General features: G+C 28.3%; 1 protein-coding gene across 1 annotated transcript in view; it reads right to left on the reverse strand.

Annotated features, from left to right (window-relative positions):
- Positions 1-7,129: 7,129 nt before the first annotated feature.
- sens-2 (zinc finger transcription factor senseless-2) overlaps positions 7,130-27,541 on the reverse strand; it is a 211,319-nt gene continuing 190,907 nt past the window's right edge. Inside the window, exon 6 of the mRNA XM_075357823.1 lies at positions 7,130-7,630. Within this exon, the coding sequence (XP_075213938.1) occupies positions 7,440-7,630 (191 nt within the window). The 3' untranslated portion in view covers positions 7,130-7,439. The remainder of the gene's footprint in view (positions 7,631-27,541) is intronic.

The following is a 27,541-nucleotide window of genomic DNA, read 5'->3' on the forward strand; positions in this document are numbered from 1 at the left end:
TTACATAAATTACATTATAATAAACTCCATGATTATCAGAATATAATAATTATTTCCAACAATTAAATACAATATTTATATAACATTAAAAAATAAATTTTATTATAAATAAAATTGTAACAATTATCTTTTTGAAAAAAAAATTTAATAACAAATTATAAAAAAATTAACAATTATTTAATTAATTTAGGCTACAGAGCCTACAACAAATAATTTTTGGATATTTATTAAGTAATATAATTAATTATTGGTAACTATTACAGTACAGGATTTCAGTTAAATTACTCATTAACTAAATCAGTCTGGATAATTAAGAAGAAAATTCTTTTAGATACATTAAAATGTTTAAATTTTTTACACAAATTAAAAACTAAACACAATAAAGTTATCTTTTCAAAAAAAGATTTTTTGAAATTCATTTTAAAAATGTATAATTTAATTCTTTCGTACACGTTACCATAATCATCTAACCTTATTTATTATTACTAAATACAAACCAAAAATAAATCGTAAATATTTGTTTCTGTATGTTAATTTTTAAATGTACATTTTATTACTATAATTTTCCTATATTAAATTCTTACCATAAGATTATAATGTTGTTATTCCTTTTGCAAAATTCTTTTTAGATTCCTTAATTACATTAATAATAGTAAGAAAAATATTTGAATATATAATTACTATAATAAATGGGTTATGAGATTTTCAGGTATAGAACTTGATGTATACTTTTCCATTCTAGTGCTGCGTGGACACCATGGACACTTCCTACAACTCTTAAGATGTAAAAAATAAATGTTGAAAAAAAAACAGAACTAATTCAAATGTCACATAATAAATTTGTTTTTATCAAAAGTAATATTATAAAAGATAAGAAAACTTGTTATAGTAAATTATCCAACGAGTCTGTTATGATGCCATTAATACACGAGTTCAAATTAAGTTACGACAGGAACCTTGGCGAATGTCGTAAACTTTGCAAGAGTGCATTAATGGTCATTATAGGGAGTTGCATACCATATTTTTTCTACGGCTGAGAAAATATTGGAATTATTAATTTAAATTAATGATAGAATACATTGTTTACGAATAATTTTTTTAAAATTTCCCAAAAAATACATTAAATAATACATTTCTGTGGCAATATATTGTTAGTCATAAGGTGTGCCGCCTTTTCTTTAATATCGATCGGTGTTAAAGACATTTTTTCCTCAGAATCAAGCATAATTAAAAACGTAAAAAAACAGTGTAGTTTAGGAACTTATTATCTATTGTTGTACTTTCAAATTAGCCTCGGTTTGCTAACTACTAAATCAGATTAAAATCAAAGTAAAAAAATAGCTGATACGTTAAATAATACCCGCTTCTGATCGATCAGTGGTTGAAAAGAATAGGCTTTTAATTGGTTAAACACCTGTATCAAATTGAAAATCTGTTTCACAACGACTCTCATTATGATATAGTAGCTGAGCGATTCAGACTATGTAATGTAGACGTAGAAAAAAAGTCATTTCTCTCCAAAAGACGATTGAAGAGCACCCAATCGCAAGAAACTTCTAGTTCTTTAGACAAGAGCGTTTTCTAAAAAATTTTATTTACGAAAAAAAACATTTTGCACTAAATTCTTTTGCCCGCCAAAAAAAAAAAATATTAAACAAATTAACACTTATTTCCACACATTTGATTCCACACACAAAGTGTGTGGAATCAATTTTTGGATTTAATAAATCACGAATAATGTTTATTTATTTAAATTTCAATCTAAAAATAATAATTTTCATTATTTATTTACATGAAAATGAGACCAGATCAAAAAAAAACATTTGAACATTTGTAAGTAAATGACAAGGAAATTTAAAGAAAATCTAAATTTTATTAGTAATGCAGACTGCTTTATAACAATTTTTTTTTAAAGTAAATTTTATACTTGATGGAATTGTTATTTCCTAAAACTAACATTTAGTTGTGGGTGATGAAACTTCTGATTAGACTTTCATCAGGTTCCACTAATGAATGGAGAAAAATATACTCAAAATTCGGTTAAAATAATATCTGATTACATATAACTGGAATGTAATTATTAGGATTTTTCATTTTGAAGTAGAATAAGAAAAATTCCTATCATTATTTGTTAATCAATGATGTAGTTTTAATATTTAATTTTCAATATTTTTATTCAGTATTGAACTTCAAAATCATTCAAAAATTATTAATTGATACTGTTCAAAAGAATACCGTATTAGTTTGTAATAATATATGAAATTAATACAGTTTTTTCCAAGCTTGTGCTAACTCTATCAATTAAAACTTGTGGTTTTATCATGTGATAGCCGATTTGAAAAACATTAATTATTCACAGAAAGGTGCGGCTAAGGGAAGTTTTTCATAATTTCGAGTAGGGTACGAATAACTTCAGTCGATGGAACAAGTAAAGCAAGTGAAAGCCAACCCAAACTTACAATTTATGAATAAAAAGAGTATATTATAAAAAACAAGTTTGTATTTATCCGTTTACACAGAATATAATTAAATTTTCCTTTATTTAAACAAATGAAAAAAGTTATTTTACTATATACGTATTATCATATTGTAGGGTGTATGTTTTTAACACAGGGCATCCTTGATTATAGGAAAATAATCGATCTGTCGGTTAATACTCTCGTATGATATGAGTATGAAGTGGAAATTCATACACGAAATTAAGTATCGGAAATCTACACAAAACTACGTTGGAATTAACTGACATCAATTAATCTCGTAGTTAATTGTTCTATCTAATAAGAAGTTTATTATGTAATGAGAATTTATTCCGGATTTTTTAAAATCGTTTTGGAATTTGTTTTTCGGTCATTAAATAAAGCAGTTTTTGTAGTTTGATGCGTATAAATATAATTTGTTTTTAATATATTGTGCTTTAACAATAAAAAGGTGTACTTCATAATGGATGTGACGTTTTGGAAATTGTTTTAGAGTTTTTTGGCCATTCAACAAAATATGGATTGTAGTTTCGTGCTTAAGTTTTTATCATTATTAATTATTTAGTATTTTAACAATGGAAACATGTATTTCTAAGTATATGACATAGAATTATAAACCCGTATTTTAAAAAAAGAAAATTGCGGAAATCAAAACCGTTGGATTTATGTTAGACGACATGAATATAACGCATATTGTATGATAGAGAGTTAGAGCTAAATACAGTATAATTTTAATTAAAAATATTGTTTATCAAAATTTACATCCAAATGAAACATTCATGATATGTTATGTATCATTTCGGCTGTCTATGCCCATTACAAACTTTTGTTTCTATAAAATTAACTTATTTTAAATACCATTAAAAAAGTTTTAAAAAGTAGTATACGTTGTTGTGAGTTAAGTCTTTGATTTTCCGATACTATCGTAGATGAAATATATATATATATATATATAAGTATAAAAACATAGTGTCATCTTAACCGTATGTCGGTGAAAAAAATTAGTAGTAGTGGAGGAGGGAATTAAATAATATAGAGAGAAGCAAGAAAGTTGGTCGGTTCTGTAGTTTATAATCAAATTTGGAAACGGGGTGCGGTGTTGTACAGCTTTTATCATGCTGTGAATTCCATATTCCCTAAGAAAGCTTTCAGTAAGACGTTCTCGAGTTACGCGGGTTTCACGGGGTGGGAAACGCTCTTGCCTCGGAATACTAATCCGTGGATATTGAGCCATCATGCCGAGATAAAGTGAAGAAAACCAAAGTGAAGATTTATACGGCAACACTCCTTATACGATACTCTTTTTAGATTTCCAATCTCTCTTCCCAACCTTCTGTTACTTTTATCGTTCTCTCTCTCACTCTCTCTCTCTCTCTTGCTCATTCTTTCTCTATCTTACTTCTACTCTTATACCGATTCCTCTACGCCATCACTCCTACCAGTTTTCTTTTCTAGCGCGGATGAAAAATTTATCTCTCATGTAATGTGAAAACCCTGCTTTCTTTACTCGCTTTTAAAAAGAAATCGAAAAGTAATAGAACATATTTCCTTATTATATAATCTTAAAATAACTGAACTGGATTGTGAATTAATGAATTTATTTGAAACAAATCTATAAATAAAACTGTAATTGCTATTTTGGTTTTACATTTTATAAGCCAGTAATAATTTTTGTTTTCATTTAATCGATTTTACATCAACGTATTTCAAGATTAATAAAATAAAAAAAAGTTACACGGTAAAATATTAAATAAATTGAAATTTGCCATATTTTCGTGGTAGAGTGGTAGCGTCTCGGCCTTTCATCTGGAAGCCCCGGTTTCAAATCTTGGTTAGGCAATACTTTTTCACATGCTAAAAATTTCCATTTCCATATCCTACGCACTAGTTTCACTAATTATGTGGTGATATCATCAAGCAAAAAAATAAATAAATTGATTGTACTGTCTTTCTTATTTCCGATGTATATATGTTTGTAATTAAGTTTAAAGAGATTTTACAAAGTATCCGATATTAATTAATAATAGTAGAAATATTATCAGAAGATTAAAAAAAAAGATTGCAAATCTTCATGCGTCATATCACTGTATAAAAAACAACATGAAAACTATAGCATGAAGTTTATAAAAAAATTACATAACAAAACACGCACGTATATGCTAACATCCACAAATAAAAACAGAAACTGCCTATTAACACATTTCATGATAACGCCCTTCACTGAAAATAATTAACGGTAAAGATAATTGTACTCATGACCTTGCGTTCCCTTTAATTTCCACTTAATAAATTTTCTCTCCTATTTTTCGTTTAGTGATTAAAATCATCATACACTTTCATATATTACGGTTAATAATATTTTAATAAAAATTTAGTCGGGTTAATTTTAATTAAAATGTGTTTTAACTTATTTATACTTTCTCTAAAATCTTACAAGGTTTGCCAGTTTATCTTACTAGGGATACTATTTAACAACCAGTACAAGACGTATAACATTTAATTTTATCACTTTATCTATGGTACCCCCTTACAGATGCATTTAAATCTTGATAGCGGATATATTTACTGAAGAAAAACCTTTTCTGGTTTAAAGTTATGAAAAAATGAAATGCTATTTCTTTAATTACTTTTACTTAGTCTATTGAAAAACCCTTTTATTATGAAATAAAAAGACACTAGACAATTGAAAAAAGTTGATAAAATAAAAATGTAACATTATAATTCTAAATACGCTTATTCTGTGATATGTGATATCTGCTTTTTGACGTTTTTTGACCTTAAATGAATTCGTAATTCAGTAAATAAATTTGCATTTTTCTTGTATTTATAAACTATACTTTAGGATTATTTATTACATAAATATGAAGTAAAAGTTAATATGCATTTAAAAATATTGCCAAAAGTTTTAAGGCTTGCCGAATAAGATACTTTATTTAATTTTCTACGGATGTACGAAGAGTAATAATGGATACAAAGATTTTCATTAACAGCTGTCGATAAAACAGAAAAAGTTAAATGTAAATTATTTAAATAAATGTTTGTAAAGTTTTAACTGCGTTATTTGTTTGTAAAAATAAGTTACTGTTTTTAAATACCTACTAATAATATGGAAAAATAATCGGTTAAATTCATTCAATAACTGACCAAGTAAATGCATAATTATTTAAAATTTAAAAAAAATATATTTAATATTTACATATATTCTAATGAAAATGTAAGTTTAAAAAAATTTGTACAATATTTAAATAACATTAATGAGATCTATATTTTGTAACTTAAGTTTCGTTTAAAAATTTAATACAGAAACAAATATATTGACGAAGTTTAAGACTAGATTAAAGAAAAAAGTATAATTATTTTAGCTTATCATATATATATATATAAATATACATTATGCACATTCATACATTCAGATAACACACAATTAATTTACAATAAACAATGGTCGACATATAAAATATTTATAGTGTAAATTTCAAATTACACCGTAAACTATATTTACATCAAATATTAAGCTATAATATAATATTTACATATAGTACAATCTTAAATAACAAATAAAATTATAGTGAAATATCGTTAAATTTAATATAATTAGCCTATAATTATTTACAATTATAAATTATAATAATACTCGTAAAATTTATTTGTACAATAATTAAACTACAATAAAATCATTTGTATAATGTTTGAAAATTAGTAAGTAAATATCCATGATTTTGACCAGCTATTTCTTTGGTATAGTATATGTAACCTAATTTTGAAACAAAATGATCATTTATTTTTCGAATTTTCTTTTTCTATATCAAGATTTTATACCTCGTGCCTTGAAATTGTTTATTATTATGTAACAATACAAAGAAATTATATTAACATAGTTATAACTGCAATAAATTACTATTAATGAAAAAAAAAGTTAATTAATGATGATTAATTAGATAATAATAATGTAAATTTATTTGATTAGAATTATTAAATTAAAAAGAAACTATTATTTTTTACCCTAAAACTTTGTACCCAATTTCTTAAAATAAAATTTAAGGAATAAAAATTCACGCATTCTTTTTTACAAAAATTACTAGCCAGAGATCATAGAAAATATATTATTTATCATATTTTAATATTAATTCTAAGTACTTCTTTTAAGTATTTTCCCCGAAAATTTATATATTATTCATATCAAAAACGAAATAAAATTTGTATATTTTCTTCATTATTTTCAATAATTAAAAAAAAATAAACTCATAACTGATTTTTAAAAAAATAAGTGAAGTTAAAAAATAATATTAAAAAAAAATGATTGTATAAATTAAATTAGCTAAACAAAAAATTCAAACAGATTAAAAATATAATAAAAATTAAATTTTAATTTTTGTATTTTTTTATTGTAATTTCTTATTTTTACATTCAATGGAATAGAAATAGTTAGGTGCCTGCATAAAATCTATTACACTAATATTTTATTATAAAGTTTGTTTTTTTAATGTAAAAGTATTGGCTGTTTTTAAAATATCTTAATGCAATTAAATACTGTATGAATATAAAGAAAGAAAAAATTTTAATATTTAAAAATCAAAATGATAAATTAATTTAAAAAATATATATAACCCTATAAATATCCTTAAGTCTTAACTGATGATTTTTAAAAAAAGATTACATGTTTTTACATGTAATAAAAGGATAGATTTGTAGAACAAAATCAAAATATAAATTTTACTTAAATGATAATTTTTTCTTTTTTATATTTTTAGAAATGAGTAGCTAAGGTTGATGTAATTAAAATTATTATATTAGTAACTTACATAACTTTTCGTATTGTGGATCTATATTGGGCGGATGTTTTTTACTCCACTAAATAAAATTATTTTTAGTGGAAATGAAAATTAATAATGAAAATAATAATAAATATTATTATTTAATTAAAATACAGTTTAAAATTAATAACTATTTAAGTTATATGAACTATGTGACCGGCCTCATTTCCGTGTGTTGTGTTTCCTTATGTCTTCTAAGATCTACTTTTCGTTGAAATGCTCGTCCGCACAAATCGCAAGCGAAAGGTTTGAATCCAGTGTGCTTACGACTATGAGTTATTAAATTTGATGATTGACTGAATGCTTTGCCACATACTTGACATTTGTGTGGTTTCTCTCCTGTAACAATAGTAAAAATATTTTTTTTATTATATTCTATTTTAAAAAATTATATCAAATTTAATTATTTGTTTTCATTAAAAAAAACGGAATCATCAATTGTATAATCTATATTTTAATTAAATGCATAATTTTAATGAAATTATTAAATAGTTTAAACGAAATGCTCGTTCATTTATGCGTTTTCGTAAATATAGCCCCCGGGTTCTGTCATTTTTACCGTTTTTATGTTACTTTACTTCAGTTAATAGAATAAATAACGGGTTAATTATATTAAACAATAAAAAACATCTAGTAGGTAGTTTTTTTTTGATTTTTATTCAGTATTAATAATTGTATGATGCTATGTATTATTTGACACAATTTTATTAACCTAGAATAGAAACATAAATTAATCTCCTTAAAGTAGTAGTAACATCTCAACCTTTTATCCGGAAGGTGCTACGTTCGAACTCCGGTTATAGATTTTATACGCGAAAAAATTCAACTTACAATGTTATTGGGTATTTAACTTGCTGTCACTAAACCAGTACTAATTAAATTTATTTTAAATAAATATATAAAAGATTTAAAACGATATGATATCTGTAACTTTACTTATAATTATTTTTTTAACGTAATATCATATCGCTCAAACCATTTCAAAAATTAAGTTGGATAATGATATTCTACAAAGTAAGGTGCCCGTATTGTTTTATATTGTAACCTGAGGGTTACAACTATAAAGCAGTAGAATAAAAAGATTCAAGGGATAGAGATCGGAATTTGTAGGAAATTTAAGGAGTCTTGATCGGGCCATTTACACAATTCAGTACGTTCTGTTTTAAATACTTATAGCTTGAACGATAAAATTCTACTTTACGTAATCGATAGTAAAAATGAATATAGAATGAAAGAATACCTTTAAAGATTAAATTTTATACTTTACAAGGAAAAAAGAAAGTCGGATAACCTCGAAGACGATGGCAGTAATATCAAGAATAAATACTTGTTTAACAATCATTAAAATCTTAAAATGTTATCTTACTCTGCCGTTATATTTCCTATTGTAGTTCATCGTCATATTATTAAGTAACTAACTTTGTTAAATATTGATGTTTACAAAAGAAAATTTGGTTTGTAAGCTTGGAAAAGGAGCAAGCCTCTTGAATGTAAAAAAAATTATTCGTAAGTAAATTAAATTTTTTTGAAAAAAAATATAAAAAATTATGTATTTAATTTCAAAAAATTGCCAGTTATTTCCGTTTTAGGAAAATATTTTATATATTTTTAAAGAAGTCTATATTTAGGTGATATTTTTTATTATTATTGTTTTATTATTTTTTTAAATTCCTTAATTTTCAATGTTTGGAACGGTAAAAAATAAAACATATAATAAAAAAATCAACTATAAATAATGTAAATAATTTACTGAAAATTGAAATAGTAATAATAACATAAATAAAATTTGCTTATTAAAAAAGGAATTAATAGAAAGTATTCGGGATCAAAAAATTATAAATTAAATTAACTATTATTAAGTAATTATAATTAAATGAAATTATAAATTAATTTTTGTTAAATTAGTAACAAGGGTTTATTAAAAAAAAGATAATTGAACTGATAGATTTTTCATCAAATCGTTCATTTCCGCTTGAAAACTAAAAAATTTAAGAAAAGATTACTCAATTGAAAAAACTAGTGATAGAGAAAATAAGCCTAACCGGTCCCCTTTCCAATGAATGGGAAAAATTTAGGAAGCGTTTAGTTCTGCCATGCGATCAGCTGCAGACCAGCATGTGAAAACTGATTTTGAATTTCTATTATCACGAATGAGTGTAAACCCAAAATGTTGTGGATGTAATGTCAGAACGATACAACTGTTTACGATAACATTTTAGTGAACGGTTTTTAAAACTGATCTTATTTTTCAATTTATAATGAATTTTTTAATTAGTAGTCATAGTCGATTTTCATTTGCTTATTTGTTTACATTAATTCATTATTTTCGTTATTACTATGAAAATATCCCTCTAATATTCTAAGAATTGTTTAGGAATATTTTATCTAGGAACCTAAAAAACGAAATTTGTTTCTAAATAATAATAAATAATGCTAAATATTATAAATAATTTTTGCGGAACATTTTATAGCAGAGCAATAATTTTAGAAAGGAAAGTATTGTAATCGGTCCAATTTGGGCATATGCGGTTTTCACCACATCATTACGTTTTGACACCTAAGGAACACAAAAAACCAAAATGCTGGATGGACATTTTCCGGATGTTCGTATAAACGTGTGTGTGAGTGTGTTTTCGGTCTTGCACTCCTAATATCTCCAGAACTACTGGATCGATATTTACTAAACTTGGTCAGATTACTTCTATATATGGGGCATTGATGCTACAAAAATTTCAACTTAAAAGGTCAAGGGGATGTGGCTGGGATGAGGCTGTACAGCAAGGTCACCCTCAGTATCTTGAGATTTCGCCTAATTAAGATCTTATTTTTTTTAGGCACATTTGTTAAAAATTAAAAAAAATGAAATATTGCAAAAAAAGCTTTTTGCAAAATCGATTTAAAAAATAAAACTCAAAAGAGATTTAAATAAACTAGCGACTAAGTGGGTATTCTGCATCAATAGTACCCTACAAGAATAGTCGCCATTAATAGTCACCACAAGAAGTGCCATTCTAGCACTGATGTACAGCTATTGTAGTCGTCTGCTATGTTTTGACGTCTCAGGTGAGCGGTAGAATTAAATAAATGAATAATTTTTAAAGTATAAAAAAGTATTTAAAGTGGCCGCTAGTATCGCCACACCCGCGCGAATGAAATACGGTATGTGCGCGTGCTTTAGTTAAAGTAACTGAATTAAATACACAAAAAATATTATATCTAAATAAAATAATAAATATTTTTAATTAAGTTGTGTGTGTAAGCCGTGCATCAGAAAAAAACCTGTGGCGAGAAAGTCCTACAACTGTGTTGTCAGCTTTTTTGTACTTCTATCTGCTATTAACTGGTATCCAGTACAATTGATTAAGTATAAATTTATTAAGATTGAAAAGTTTTTTATTGTTTTTTCTTTTAAAAACATATTTCAGAAAATTTGACTAATAGCTTAAAGAAGATGTTCATGTAAGATAAGATGTTTGGGGTACTGCAAGCAGCAGCAACGTCGAGATAATAGTGTTCCAAAACGAATTACTGAGAAGCATAACAGAAGCAACTTGGCTCGTAAGAAACAGTGAAATCCACGGATATGTGGGTTTACCGTATGTCCGAAAAGAAATATAGCGATTCGGTTCAACGTATAAATTTCCGCCTAACAACCACGTGAATTATTTAGCTATTAACCTTCTAGACAATAATGAAGACGTTAGAAGGCTAAAACGACTCCTCATGTTGGACCTCGTGTATGTGATTTGAGTTTGAGCTGTATCAAATCAGTGTTACTCATCAATTCATTTCATTTCATTCAGTTTCAGTTAGTATTCTTTCGTTATTAATATTTTAGTTTCATTTTCTTTTTTTCTCTCAGTATTTCATCGTTTTTCTTGTTTAATAATCCTTTGATCGTATTTGTTTTGTATTAGCAATAAATGGTACTGTTCTCTGAGTTAACTTCATGTGTGTACTTACATTGAATGTTTTGAATAGGAATATTAGTATGTAATATTTGAGAAACTTCGATGGAAGTCTGTCTGCACGTGATTTTTTTATGCTATCATATTTACTTATGGTTTCTTTAATATTGTAGCCGATTGTAAATAGGTTTTAATATTTGTAAAATATTCCGATTGTTAAATCGGGTTTTATTTTGAAACAAAAAAGTAAAATAAATAACTTTTATATTTTATAAAAAAAAAAATTATACTTATATTTTAGGAGAACTTAATTATTTATTTCCACGAAGGGAAATTATTAGTGGGTTCTTGAATTTCCTATAAACTTATTAATTATTGTTTAATTTAAATTTAACGAGAATTGTGTAAAAAATACATATAAAATATAAAAGTAAAATTATTACATCCTAGCAATCAAAGTTGGAACTTATTGTATATCGTTCATTATTTTAACCAACTGAGCTACAGACATGTAGACTGCAAAAGCCATCCTAGAATTGGATATTTATCAACAAGTAACCTTTTCATTATGTCATGTCATGACAGTTAATAATTAAGTGCTATGAATCACATTATGTTGCAACTACAGTCGAGTGTGGGAAGGTGTAGGCTTCAGTAGAGGGAAAGAGAAGAATAAACTAGACGGTGTGAGAGAGAAAGGGAAAGAGAAGGGAGGAGAGACTGAGAGTGAAAGAGTGATGAGAGGGCAGAGAAGATTATGGTGATGACGAAAACAAGAGCTAAAGATCGGTAAGAAATTGTAGGGGATGATATGAAGCACTCTTTAAGTGTAAGAGGTGCGGGTTGTGGTATGCTGATGAGGGCGGCGTGGGAAGATGGTGGTCGCAAGCAGTGATTGGCTCGCGTCTCGTCGCTTGGCAACGTACTCTCCCCCCCGCTTTTATTCATCCCTTCCATTCAAGACCAAGACGTTACCGGGCTCTTGCAATCCCATTACCACTTCTAATTACACATGTTGTACTTTAGATCATGCGTATGTCACGACGTCTTCAAGACGACTTAAGGATTCGAATTAATAATATACCGATCAGAGTAACTTCTTTCTATTCGGGCTGCCTTAGCGACATTCCGACTTTTGCATTCGGTAATAGTGAAATAAGAAAATTTATTAGTTGTGATAGCCCACGTTATCCCTTTGTGGCTAAGATAGTAGGGTTGGAAGGCCTAATCAATGAATGGTCTTGGGTTCAAATCCTGCCGATCTTGCAACTACTCGAATTTGTAAGGTATACAGCTGAACTTTATTTCCAGAAATTCCAGTTATAAAATCATTAGTCAAATAAATGATTACATGCATGCCTTGTTAAATTCTCATATTTTAAATATGATACTGTTATTCACAAACGCGAGTGCGTTTGTGACATACCTACATACGTTGTACACACACACGTACACACACACACACAGAGAGAGAGAGAGAGAGTGAGAGAGGAGCTACATGTGAACATGTACACGCTTTTTATGACGAATCAAACATTCCAGTAGACTACGTGAAAATGCAACAAAAAAATTTTGTTTTTTTAAATCTTTCTTGGTTTTTAAAAAATTATGTTCAAAAAATCTGTATATCTTTTGTATATTTATACATACATCTGATTAAGTAACTTTTGTTAAGACAAATAATGCACATATATCAGGGTTGAAAAATTAATTCTGTTTTTTAATCACTTCACCCTACCAACAACCCCTTGGCACATAAAATCAACATAGCTAACGGTTCAAAATAGAAATACATGAAAGAGGTTAGTCTCTACATATATCTAATATATACTACTATATACATATATATATATATATATATATATAGTATATAGTAAACTTCTACTATGTTATACATAGTATACTATCTGTATATACATATAAACGTTAATTACTTATTTGGTTATTAATTAATTTATTTTAAATAATATTTTTCTTCTTTTTTCTTTAGTCAGTCTAATCTTATTATCAATTCCATTATGCTCTGTTTTAATGTTTTAACATCAAAATGATTATTACTTCCTACATTCTCAGTTATCTGTTTTTAACATTAATCAATCAAACTTACTTTTCTTTACTATAGAGTCTGCTCGTTTTATTCTCTATTTATGTTCTTCATTTGGAATTTTTAACACAAGCTACTCTATCTATATTCGGCGAATATAGATAGAGTAGCTGTATTAAAGGGGATAGTATGGTGATCAGGTCAAAAGTGCGGTATCGAGTTTTGCAAATCCTTACGTTTTAGGGTCCAACCATCTAGACAAAAAAAAATAATCTATGCACATATGAGTGTCGTACATTTTTTGGTCTTATATTTCAGGATTGACCGAACCAATTTTCTTCAAATTTGGCTCAAATATTTCTATATATAAGGTATTGATAATATTCAATTTTTTTTTTAAATTCGTTAAGAGGTGGGGGATATCGCGAATAAACCAATCTCGATTTTCTTCAGAGGAATTTTAGAGAGAACTTTATTAAAGAAGATTTGTTAACTGCAATGTATATATAAATAATTCAAAAAAACGTTTAAAAAACAATTAACCCCCACCTCTTAAAATTGGATTCTATAGTTTTTGTTCTTTTGTTCTATCTCCCTTCGGTTAAAATATTTTTCAAAAAAATTTTGAAAGTTTCATCCTATATAGAAGTATCAAGAAATTGCTATAAATTTTTAAAATTATAAACCCTGGACCGAATATGCAAAAAGGCTATGTAATGAAAAATCTATTCAAGCTATTGTGTGTCTTGACCGGCGTAGTTGGAAAAGTCATGCAATACTTTGCCAAGTTTTACTAACATAAACTGCTGCACTCCACATAAATATTTAAAAAAATGACTGACTAATACTTAGATTTACATCTGATACTAGCGGACTTCTCTTTTTAACACGAAAGTGCTTTCGTGTCAGTCTATTTTATATCTGCCTTATGCAGGTGATCTTTTGAAATTTTACTAGCGTAATAATAAAACTCACCAATTTTCTCTATATTAGATTCTCTTAACGTCTAATTCCTCATTATCCTTTGTTACATTTCATCAACTTCTTTTTTCTTATTTATTTTAAAATTGAATTTCTCTTTTAGTAATTAATCGATCCTGTTCAGTGTTTTTGTACCTCATTCATTGTACGGTAAATATCTTCAAAATCGATCACTCTTTAGTTTATAAAAAATTTTTGAAAATTTATTATTATTTTTTTTATGGAATTATCAGAAAAAATTATTTAAAAATATAATCTAAATTTAAAATTTTATAAATTGTAATCATTTTTTTGAATTTTAAACGATTTATCACAACTTAAAATTCGGTTTTTCTATTTATATTAAAAATACAGATTTCAGTGAGGACGTTTATGGATTATACGGTACACAATGTATTTTACTATTTGTCTATCTTCTCCAAGGTTCATTGATTTATTGATTTCTACTTTATTATAATTTTAAAGTTAAAATTTATATTTTAATTAAAAGAAATTATTTAACCAAAAATTTTGAAATACTAATAAATACATATGTTTTAATTATTATCAGACTGAATTAAAAAAAAAATAAAATAAATTGATTAATATAATTAATAAAAACAATAATATAAATTAGTATTAAACTCTACAGTTGTACAGTTAATTTGTTTTGAAAACGTCAGAATATGTAGGTACATTAGTCTGGATATTCGTACAAATAACAACGATGATTTCGCATACATAATTAGCATAACTTTTTCAGCAAAAATAACCACGTTGAAATAATTGTAAAAGCTAAATAAACACTCGCTTCGCATTTTAGAAATTTTCTAATCACTTTTGTGTTTATTTTCATACATATTACTAAAATTGTACACTTTAATCTTTAGGCTATATTTATTTATTCCCTCATTATTTTGAAAATATATATATATTTTTTTAATTAATGTATTTATTTTAATAATATACGAAAAACTACGCTATTATACTAGTTGATACCGCTGCAATTATATTTCCTTTTTTTGACGACAGTAAGATGTAAATATAGGAGGTAAAAAAATGTTTAAAAAACAACTGGAATTGGCCTCATAAAACTTAGTATGACAACAAAATTGAAAAGATGTGTTTACATATCACTACAAAACTAATATTATTCTTATAATATTGTATTTAACAGAAGATTTGACATTATTTCCGCCAATTTGAATCCAGTTTTTGTTTTTTAAATAAGATAAATGTATATTTTTGGCATGAAATATTTGACGAGAAAAAGATGATGAAATCAATTTTGTCAGTAACTAACTATTCTTTGTTTTATAAAATTTACATTCCCGTATAGCGCTATAGCAGAGCTATAGCTATAGAAATGAAAGTATGATAATCGTTCCAATTCGGGCATATGCGGTTTTCGCCATATCTTTACGTTTTGACGCCTAAGTAACCCAAAAACCCGGATGGAAAATTTCCGGATGTTGGTATGTACATTTGTGCGTTCGATGTTAGGTATCGCATCCTAAATTACCTTATAGCTCCAGAACTACTCGACCGATTTTGACTAAACTTGGTCAGATTACTTCTTTATGTGGGGCATTGATACCATTAAATTTTTATCTCGAAAGGTTAAAGGGATGAGACTGTAGAGCAAGGTCATCCTCAGTATCACAAGATTTCTTCTAATTAAGGTTTTATTTTCCCAGGCGCATTTTTTTTAATTAAAAAATAATAATATTTAAAAAAAAATTTCTGCAAACTCGCACTCCCATCCCAAAAACTTTTCTAAATAAAATAATGACTAAAGTGTGTCATTAGTCCCCCCTCTCTTCACAAGGAGCGCTAGTAGAGCTCCACTATGGTACAGCTGCTCCAATCGTCTTCTATTTTGCTGGCCTCCGTGGCGCGAGTGGTAGCGTCTCGGCCTTTCATCCGGAGGTCCCGCGTTCAAATTCCGGTCAGGCTTGGCATTTTCACACACGCTACAAATTATTCATCTCATCCTCTGAAGCAATACCTAACGGTGGAGCCGAAGGTTAAAAAAAAAAAGGTCGTCTTCTATGTTGTAACGTCACAGGTTAGCGGCAGAATTAAATAAATGTATAATATTTAAAGTGCAAAAAGGTATTTAAAGTGGCCGGTAGGACTACCATATCTGCGCGAATTAATTACGGTATGTGCGTGCGCTTAGTTGGAATCATTGAATTAAATAAACAAAATGATAAATATTTTAAATTAAGTTGTTTGTGTTAGCCGTGAATCAAAAAAAAGCCGCATGGTGGGAAAGTTCCGACAACTGTATTGTCAGCGTTTTTTTTTGCATTTCACATTCTGAATGTATTCAATAACAAACTTCTAACCGTGACAATTGTAAAACGAATTCAACATTTTATTTATAAACTTTTCAACAGTATTAGATATAATTTGTAAAACTATATAACAAACAGTTGTAGATCAGGAGATATTATTTATTTGAAGAACTACGACGAATTTTTAAGTAAAGAAAATCGGCTGCTATTTAATAATTCAACTGTTATCTTTCAACGATGTAAAAACTTCTTTTTTTTTCATTGCTTAGTTCAAATATTATTTACCGTTGACATATCACGAAAGGAATAAATTCTATAGTTTTGTTTATTGTTCGGTATTAAAATTTTTTTAATCCGATTAAAGATTAGGAAACGAAATTTATAATTATCAGAAAAAAGTGAATTTTTTAATTTTGTAATAATATTGTAATATGGAAGCGATTTTTAGAATTTTTACGTATACATATCGACTAAAGCTGACAAAAAGAGAAAATGTAGCAGTAACGGGTTTAATTTGTCCCCATTTTTAATATTTTGTATATTATAGTGAATCATATATATAGTGAATATTATAGTGATTACGTAGACAAAAATTCATGTCGACCTAAATATTGTAATAAATTTTACTAGTTAAAAACATAAGTAATTATGATCATATTTAACTAGACTTCTAAGTTATGTTTGTGTAGTCATCATAGCATACTGCATTACTATTCGGGTTAAAACAGATAATCTCACAGCCTATCCATGTAATCCCCTTCTCCTTACTATTTTCCCCTATTTTCCTTGATTGCCCATATTTCTTTTCTACCTTCATATACATTATCGACTAACATGTACATTTTCTATCATTTTTGTCTTCAACCTTTATTTCCAAATCATCTTATTCGTTTAATAAGTTTTTATGATTCTTTCTTCACTAATTCTTTTCATCACCGCGTTTCTCACTGTTTTTCTTGGTAGATTTTTCTAAACTTATTTTAGTTTGATACACTTAAACGTATAATTTATGTTACAATTATTATCATTTTTATTACGATATGATTGTCAATTTAAGAACTTTATTTTAAAATTGTCGTAGAATAGGTTTATCAACTAATTTAAAATAGATTAAATATATCGTGCACTAAAAAAAAACTTTTAACGATTGAATTTAAAATTGAATTGATTAAATTTAAATTTAATTAAATTTTTTTCAATTAATTTAATATTGAGATTTTTAATTTTTTGTCATAATTAATTAGCATTAAATTGTGAAACAGTGAAATGAATACGCAATGAACAAACAATAACATAAACAAAAAATTTGGCTGGAAAATTTGCATATGCATCCTAAATATAAAAACGTAGATTTAAAACGATTTTAAAAAACTATTTTGCCTGAATATATTTTTTAATAATATACGTATACTACTAATTAAAGATTTAATATTTTTACATATAGTTCCATATTTTTCAGAAGATTGGGTTTGTGCTTAGTTTACTTGTTTTCACTTCATTCCTTTGCTTAATTTTATGAAGACGCAGATTGCTCGTCTTTTTAACTTTTCCTGTCGGTTTATTCATATTTGCGTTTTATATTTTCTACGCTTATTTGTTTTTTAGCCTCCATCACCACCATTAAGTATTGTGTCAAAGGATTAGGTGGAATGACAATTTTTTAGCGTGTGAAAATTCTTTGCCTGACTGGGATTTGAACCCGGGACCTCCGGATGAAAAACTGAAACGCTACCACTCGCGCTACCGGAGACCGACCATGTTTTCTGCAGCTAATCTTCGTTTTGTGTTTACCCTAACAACTCAAAACTACTTAACCGATTTTGCTGAAAACTTTGCAATTTATTTTTATTTCTCTCGGGAATGTTACGTGTTATTAGTTTCATAATAATTTAATATTTAATAATATAATAACTTTCTGAGGAAATCGATATTGACATATACAACGATCGGTGTAAACGATAATAATCGATGTAGATGATATCTCACGATATGTACAACGACATTAAATTTAGTACAGATTTTTAGGGTTTTTTATTTATTCTTTTTTTTTTTACTTTCCCCTCTAGATATCGCTATAGCTCTAGAAGGGAAAGTATTGTAATCGGTCCAATTTGGGCACATGCGGTTTTCTCAGGATCTTGACGTTTTAACATCTAAGGAACCAAAAAAACCGGACGGAAATTTTCCAGATGTTAATGTTTGTATGTACGTGTGTGTGTTTGATGCCATTAAATTTTCAACTTAAAAGATCAAGGGATTAGGCTATAGAGCAAGGTCACCCTCAGTATCTCAAGAGTTCGTTTAATTAAGATTATGTTTTTCTTAAACACATTTGTTAACAATTAAAAAATAACAATATTTTCAAAAAAAGTTTTCAAAACTTCATCCCACCCCAAAAATGCTGTTGCAGTCGTTTGCTATATTCTGACGACACAGGTGAACAGTAGAATTAAATAAATGAATAATATTAAGAAAAAAAAAACGTAACTCGTTCTGGCTGTGTCTCGAACTCGATCGCCCTGTTGAATCGGTACCTGGTGGGTTAAGCCTCGCGGCTACACTACTCTGCCAACCGTACAAGCGATATTTATTTTATGTAAGTTATGAAATTTCATTATTTTAGTTAATTCCTACCGTCGCCGCTAGTACCGCCACAACCGCGCAAATCTAATACGGTATAACAGTGCACATTAGTTAAACTCATTGAATTCAATAAATGAAGAAATTATATTTAAATAAAATGATATATACTTTAAGTTGTGTATGTAAGCCGTGCATTACAAAAATCCGCAGTTGTACAACTGTGTTATCAGCTTTTTTTTAATAATTTCTATAGTAGTGAAATTAGTGAGGTTTGAACTGTAGTATACATTCTGGCAGTAGCAAAGCATTGCCGGGTCCACCAGTTTTAAATATTGAGGTAAAACATAAAAATTAAGTACACGTAAAAAACAGACTTCAAAGAAAACAAATTAAAAATATTATGTTTCCTTTTATTTTTTAATTTCGACCTAAGTTAGTAGACATCAAACTCTATGAAAGATGGTTAATTTCACACCCCACTTCAGTAAGTTGATATTTAAAGAGTGATTAAAAAAGTGCGTTTTAATATTATTATTATTTTAAGTCTATTGCATATTTTTTTAAAGTTTATTTCTTGTTCGCTTAACAAAAGTGAGGAAATGTACTAAAATATGTTGTTTTTTAAATAAAAATAATTTCTGCGAAATGTTTTGTGTACAGTTTCTATTTAAAAAGAACAAAATTTTTTCAGCTATTCTGGAACTGTAACCTAATATTTATTTGTTACATTAACGATTTAATTTATTAAAAATTGTTATTAATAAGACTGTTAATTATGCATTATATAAAAATTATCTGTTTGAACATCACATCTGAAGGGAAATTGTTTTTATTGATTCGAAGGTTTATCTGATCTTGGATCTAATTTAAACATAAGCTAAACAGCATTTTAATAACGTAATATAGGCTGCCAGTGTCCTCTCATGCGGTTTTTGTCATTTTATTCTTTTAAATGTTAGTTTAATAATAAAACCAAGATCTTAACAAATTTATATGTGAAATATTTTTTGATAAATATAAGTGTTCCTGTAGTTAGCAAACAAATTTTATGATAAAAGAAACATTTAAGTTCAAAAACTCGTACGTTTTCTGTTGGCAGAATACTCAAGACAGGTAATGTTTGTTGAAGATTTATGATAATATTTTAAATTTTGAGTAGAAGTAGAAAAAAAAAAAGAATTCAAGAATATTTTAATTCTGTATGATTTATAGGATATTCCATACTTATTTATTTATCTTAGGTACAAAAGGATAAAAAAAAATAAATAGATTCGTAAATAGAAAACGCTCAAGAACTATACACAAACAAATAAAAGCTTAAAATTATATGAGCATTTCGTCTGTTAGTCATCATCAGTAGATATTGGGAAAAAAGCAAAATAATAATAAAGAAAAAAATAAATATAAAATAAACATAGACAAAAAATTAATAAATAAATATCGTAATAATTATACGTCAGAAAATACAAAAATTGACTTAAAATGAAAGTAAAAGCAATTATTAAATAAAAATGTATACAACCAAAACCACTTAAGCTTTCCACTTGGGGTAGCCAACACAGTTTAATACCCTCGGACTGAAGTGTCTACGATTGTGAAATAACCTGTAGTTTTTTAAAGTATTATTTTTATTAAAGCTGAATATCCTCTTTATACTTACACAACATTACAGTATACGACTTTTTTTCGATATTTGTTTTTATTTTAATTTTACAAATAAAATTAATAAAACTTTTTTTAATGTTTTTTCAATAATGTTATTTATTTATTTATTATTATCGACATTTATATCGTTTTTTGTCAACTTTTAAAGATTTATTTAAATTTTTTCATTCTTCTCTTACCTAATTCCGTTGTTTCTAATGACGATAACTAACAACTGAATTGTGTATTAAAAATTCAGTTATAATGAAAAAAGGTGGTTTTAGCGTTTTTTATTTACAATATAATTTTTTTGTTTTATTTTTTTGTAGGACTGAATCTGAATCGCCGTCTGACGTGGTAGATTCATGTTAGGGAGAAAAGGACCTAGCTTAACATTAACAAGTTGCTGTAATCAGCGATCATGAAACCGATTTGGACCCCGGAGGACCATGACAGGCGAGAGTAACATCGAAGTCGTACAGCGATTTCAGAATAAACTAAAGAGAAATATAATAGCAGCGCTGTGGTTTGCGAAAAACACTGAAATATACAATTATCTGGGATTGCCAACCGTTCGAGAGGATATACGGCGATTCGATACAAGGTATAAAATCGGACTACCAAACACGTGAACTGGCTCGCGGTTAACCTTGTGGATAACAACGAGGATATAAGGCGCCTAAAGCGACTGCATATATTAGATCTGTAAGTTCTCAAAAATTTGAGGTGAATCAGTTAACCTAGGTAACTGATTTGGCAGTTTGGCAGGAGAGAGCCATCTAACCATCTGCTGTTATTGCAATGCGGTTGATGATGCCGAACACACTATTTTCGTGTGCAGGCGATAGGAGGAACATCGTATAAATGCAGGACTGATGCATACCCGACCGGAGCAGCTCTCGGAGTGGCTCTGCATAACTCTGCAAAACTGCATAATTTTGCAATATTTGCAAGAGCAGTGCTCAGAATAAAAGATGATGTAAGATGACTGGGATACTGAGGGTTTTAGTTTATAGCAGGGCAGGGTGGACAGCCCTGTTCCTGAGGGTTCACATGCCCTGGTGTGTGGGTTCCCGTGATGGAGCGGGAACTCCTGTGGTCTGGCTGGCGGTGTGGGTTTTCGGATACGCTTCGGCTCCTGCGCCGACGGTTTGAGGCTGGCAAAAGGAAAGACCGAGACCCGGTCAACGGTGGCTGGGAACGGCATAGTCGGGCCTGGTTTCTTCCGTCGGAGATTACAGGCAGGTAATTAAAAGATCCTGAAAGGACACGTCCCCGAGCCGAGTATACTTAATTGGATGTCCGGCTCGGGGATGTAGGGAAAAAAAAGTTACCCTAGGGTGTATTTGTGCATCGTCAAAATTGTTCAGTTCGTTTCGCCACTTTTGTTGGTTCTTTGATTTGTTTCACTGTTTCTTTTGTTTGATTACTTATTCTTTGTGTGTAAGACTGTTATTTGGCGTTTTTTTTTCAGAATTTTATCAATGTTCCTTGGATTGATGTTTGTATTTACTTTTACGTTTATTATATATTTATGTATATTGTATAAGATATGTATACATTTACTCAATTGAAATCCCTCTCAGCATGTCATTTTTGTAGTCAAATTTACTTATGGTTCCTAAAAATTGAAACCGATTGTAAATTAAACACTGCGTAAATTAAAGTTTGATATCAATTTCTTTCAAGAATTTCCAATAAATCAATAAAAAAAATCTGATGTGAATACTACATGACTTCCTTGTACGCCTATTAAATTACATTTACGCATTTTTAAAAATGAAAAGTACATAAAATTTTATTTCATTAAAAATTTCTGATATTTTTTTGTTGATATTATTGAATTATTCATCGTAAAAGTTTTTCTACAATGAGAGTTTAATTTTTAAATTGTTAATAAATCAATATGTTTTTTTAATTTAAAAAAAAAGTTAAAAAAAGGAGATGAAATCTGATTCGAACCGAAGTGCCTTCCCGTAAGATTGATATATTTCATTAATTAAAACTTCATTCGGGTATAACTCTGGAACTAATGAAAATAGGTACCACTTATGGTATTTCGTTGAAGTGCTCTCAATGAGGGCCTATTAGTGCAGTTAAGAAAAAGTAAAAAATCCAATTATTTTGGATTTTGGGCTTTTTTGGACACTTTTAGTTCAGTCGATTGCAATCAAAAGGGGAGGTGCACACTCTATTTAGGACTATTACCACAGTCCTAAATACAAAATTTCAACATCCTACGGCTAATCGTTTTTGAGTTATGCGAGATACTTACGAACAGATGTTACGCCGAAACTAATCAAAATGGATATTTCCGTTGAAGTCTGGAAATCAAAATTTTTCACGATCACATTATTTTTTTTACTTCGTACAAGAAAGCAATATTTAGTGGTATGAATTTTTATGTTTATTAATATATTAATCAAACGATACATATGTATTCTGTTTTGTTTTATTACTATTTTACACACTTAATGTTATTTTGGATCCTTTTAACGATCAACATTTTTTAAAAAGTTTCTTTTCGAGAATTTTGATACCTGTCTGACTAGTTCTCAAACAAAATGTTGTTTTTCATTAACTTAGTTTTATTTTATAAATTTGACGAACAGATGTATTATTTACGCTTTGTTAGACCGTTATTTTAATTTCAGATCGTCCGTAGTTTACGTTTTAGATTTTTTATGTTTTTATTTCATATCTTATAGTATTAACGTTAAAAGAATATTAATGTTCATCACGTAAAGCTGTAAAACATGAAAGCAGAAGGTTAAAAATGAAATAGAACATTGTTGGATGAACGGGTCGGGAACAACTAATCATGTGACTATATGGAGCATATCAGACAATCTCATTGAGTTTACTGTTGCTGTTATTTATATAATGCGAATAAATGTCAGGGAAGAAGGGAGGAAAACTTAGATAGTCTACTGAAGACGAGGCGGTCATAACCTGCAGTAGTCTCCAGTGGTGGAAAGAGACCCTCTCTCGTAAACATTCAATCTGCGTCCACAGCTCCAAGCACACGGCTATCACAAAAATTGAATCTCTGCGCCACTGCCACCTCACCTCTTTCCCGGCCATCTTGGTCCTAAACTCTAGAATGTCTCTTGACTCTTGTGAGGTCGTATCTATTATTACTTTGCTCTTCTGAGATTTCAACTTTATTCCATAAAGTCTTTTAATTCTGATAATAAAAAGTCATTACGACTTATTATATTTTATTACACGACGGTCTCTTATTCATAAAATATATAACTTACCGAAAATTATTCCGATAAAAATTAAACTATAAACGTACGGTTTATGACATAATTTAACCTCATATGTGATTTTATAATTGCTAAGAAATAAATTCTTAATAAATTTAGGTCATATCTTCAATTTAAAAAACCGATTTTATTAGTTTCACCCAATTCTTTTCTTTGGTAAAGGCAATGTGAAAAAAAATGGTTTTATTCTTTTAAAATAGTAGATCGATCGATAAATTTTATAACCGATTGTATACATTTACTTATGTTCACACTCAAGTACAAATACTTATATGTGAGATAGGAAGCGTGAGAGATTGCGCTCACGATTGTGCGTGAGAAAATCTCTATAAATGAGAAATAATTTTTAAAATTAAATTTAAATGTACTAGTAACTCCTTCGTTGGATTTAAATTAAGCCGTATTATTTAATAAATTAAAGAAAAAGCTGTTTTCATGAAAACGCGTTTATCAATCAATGTTACTATTATTTTTTAAATCAAGAAAAGTTTCTCCTCCACACCAAAAGTTTAATAATTTTTAATTGAAAATCTAAACGATGTTTAACTTTTGAAATCGAAGTGACTAATACAAAATTAAATCTTATTAATATGTGTAATAACTATGTAGTTATTTTCAAGTAAATTAAAAGATAAATGTTCAGAAACTGAAATTCGAAAATTTAAGTTGCAGGTAGTTATTTGTAGATAACAAACAACTTTTTGGTAACTTTAAATTAAAATAATATTCCTCAAACGGCATATCTATTCTCAAAAACAATAATAATCGCATGTCAAGCTAACTAGTAAAAGTAAGAGAAAAAATAATTTTTCATTAGCCAAATATACTCTACTATTATTTATCATGCATGCCAAACATACTAAGTAAAGGTGTATTTATTTAACTTTCAGTTCAAAAATTATTATACATCTTCCATTTCTGTTACATTCTCAATCGCAGGAAGTGTCAGTATATAAATAAATAAATATTTAGTTTTGAGCTAGTGAACAGAAATAAGTCCAGAGGAAATAATTCTGACTGGATTTATTTTAAACTAGCAGACCCGTCAGTGCTTCGCTGTTGCTAGATTTGTTGCTAGAGTTTTTTCTTTTTCCTGTTTATCCTCCGGTAATTACCGTTCAGGTATTACTTTAGAAGATAAATGAGAATGATATGTATGAATGTAAATGAAGTGTACTCTTGTACAGTCTCAGTTCGACCATTCCTGAGATGTGTGGTTGATTAAAACCCGACCACCAAAGAACAACATTATCCATGAATTAGTATTCAAATCCATATAAAAGTAACTGCCTTTACTAGGACTTGAACGCTAGAACTCTCGCCTTCCAAATCATCTGATTTGGGAAGACGCGTTCACACCACTAGACCAACCAGGTGGATTGAGTACATAGGAACACGATTGAAAGTTTGATAAAACATTAATAAAATGAACATTAAGGAAATTCATACAATTTCACCTTTCTCTTTTTACCCTTTCTCCCTTTTAACCTTTCCTCATTACATTTTCGTTCGTTTAATTTAAGAATGGTGTTTAAAAAAAAAATTTACATATTTTTTTATTTTCTGCTTTTGAGTCCATTTAGTAAGTGGTTTAAAAAAAAATTAAATATTTTTTATTTTCTACTTTTTAGTCTTCAAAAGTTTATACTTTACAGCTGCGCTAGCGCACAGGTTTGAGCGTATTTAGGAATAGATCGGATCGGTAAGTTTAAGGTGAGCGAGTGCAATCAAAACACAGGAATAAATGATTAAATTTCCAGAAAACCAAGACCCGGTCGATCAAGAGTGTACCCGATGTGTTAAACAATTAGCGCTCGACCTGCTGATAGATACGCCGTTTGAATCGTGAAAATCGGACAAGCGGTTATCGATATTAAGGTGGCTCCCCATCGCACCCCTAACCAATTTCTGAACGGCGCCCCGGTGACACTTGAAAATATTAACATATGACGGGTATCACTGGAAGTGGGTAGGATGTTATTGGGGTGGTCGAAAAAATTTTTCAGATCGCTAGAACCGACCGTTTTTTTGATATTTGCAATTTTCGTCCGAAAATTAAAGTTAAAAAAATACTAAAATTTCCCAAAACATTTTTGGGAAAATGTAGTTTTTTTCCCAAAACTTCAATATATATTTCGCATAAATATCGATATATATATATATATATATATATATATATATATCGGATTTCGGTGGAAAATGAACAGTCTCTTTATTAATTTTAATAAATGGTTATTTATATTCATTTATTTTATAAATATAATTTAACCAAACTTAACCTACGCTCGCTAACCTTGACTAATTAACACAGTAATTTTTTGAGTATTTATTTAATAAATTCAGTAATTATTGCAATTATTTATTGTTTAAATAATGAAAACACTCCAGTTAATTAGTCAAGGTTAGCGAGCGAAGCGAGCGTAGGTTAAGTTTGGTTAAATTATATTTATAAAATAAATAAATATAAATAACCATTATTAAAATTAATAAAGAGACTGTTTTGAATCTATGTTAAACTTTATATAGGCCCATTTTCCACCGAAATCCGATTGACTACTTTTTAAAAATAAAGCTGTAGCTGTGGTGGCGTTAATACGTAAGTACCAAAATTTATTAATTACACTAATTATTAATTTTACAACGTTTCGATTTTTTACTTCAATTTTCGTCAGACATCTCAATATTTAGTGAAAATAAATATTAACCATACTGCACATAATTAATCAATAAACCCATTACAATAATACAACAATCAGAAACTGATAATATCATACTAATAGTCATTTTAATGAAATTTAGAACACATTCCTGCTAATTTTAACTTAAATAAGTTACTTATATTTATGTGTTGTGCATTTATTACAGAACAACGCCACGTCAGGACAACGTCTGTCGGGTCGCTAGTATATATATATATATATATATATATAGTAATATAACAAGTATACACCTATTCACCTGACCACCACGAGACATGTACTAACGAATTGGGATTTTCCGCTAGTGATCGGTACATTACGGTGCTAAGCTAAGGTGTGTGCGCGCGCACACACACAAACACACACACACACACACACACATAAATGCCATTTAGTTGGGTAGGATATTTAATACAAGATTTGCAATATAGATTATAATACAATTTCTAGAAACTTTTTATGAGGAGGTTTGACTTTTGTCTAAATTAATTTTTATTAAAACATCTTGGCGTAATAAAAATAATAAATGCTTTCATTTGATGATTTCATCTCAAATTACATTTTTCATTCATATAATCTAATAGCTTACAAGATTAAAGCTTACTAACTCTTATTCAGCTTTGTGTATTAACAACATCAAGGTTTCTAATACCACCAAGTTAAGTTTATTGTTTCTGAAACATGTTGAGCTTGTCGTTAATTACAAGGCTGCAGTGATATATATACTCGTATATATGTATTCTAACTGGTAAGAAATAAGCTTATACGAGTATTGTGAATCGGCCTAGAAATAGAAAAATTCGCTAATGAAGGAATTATTTATTTCTACATTATTTTTTA

This window comes from Lycorma delicatula, chromosome 2 (genome assembly GCF_047948215.1).
Source record: "Lycorma delicatula isolate Av1 chromosome 2, ASM4794821v1, whole genome shotgun sequence".
NCBI classification, from domain to species: domain Eukaryota; kingdom Metazoa; phylum Arthropoda; class Insecta; order Hemiptera; family Fulgoridae; genus Lycorma; species Lycorma delicatula.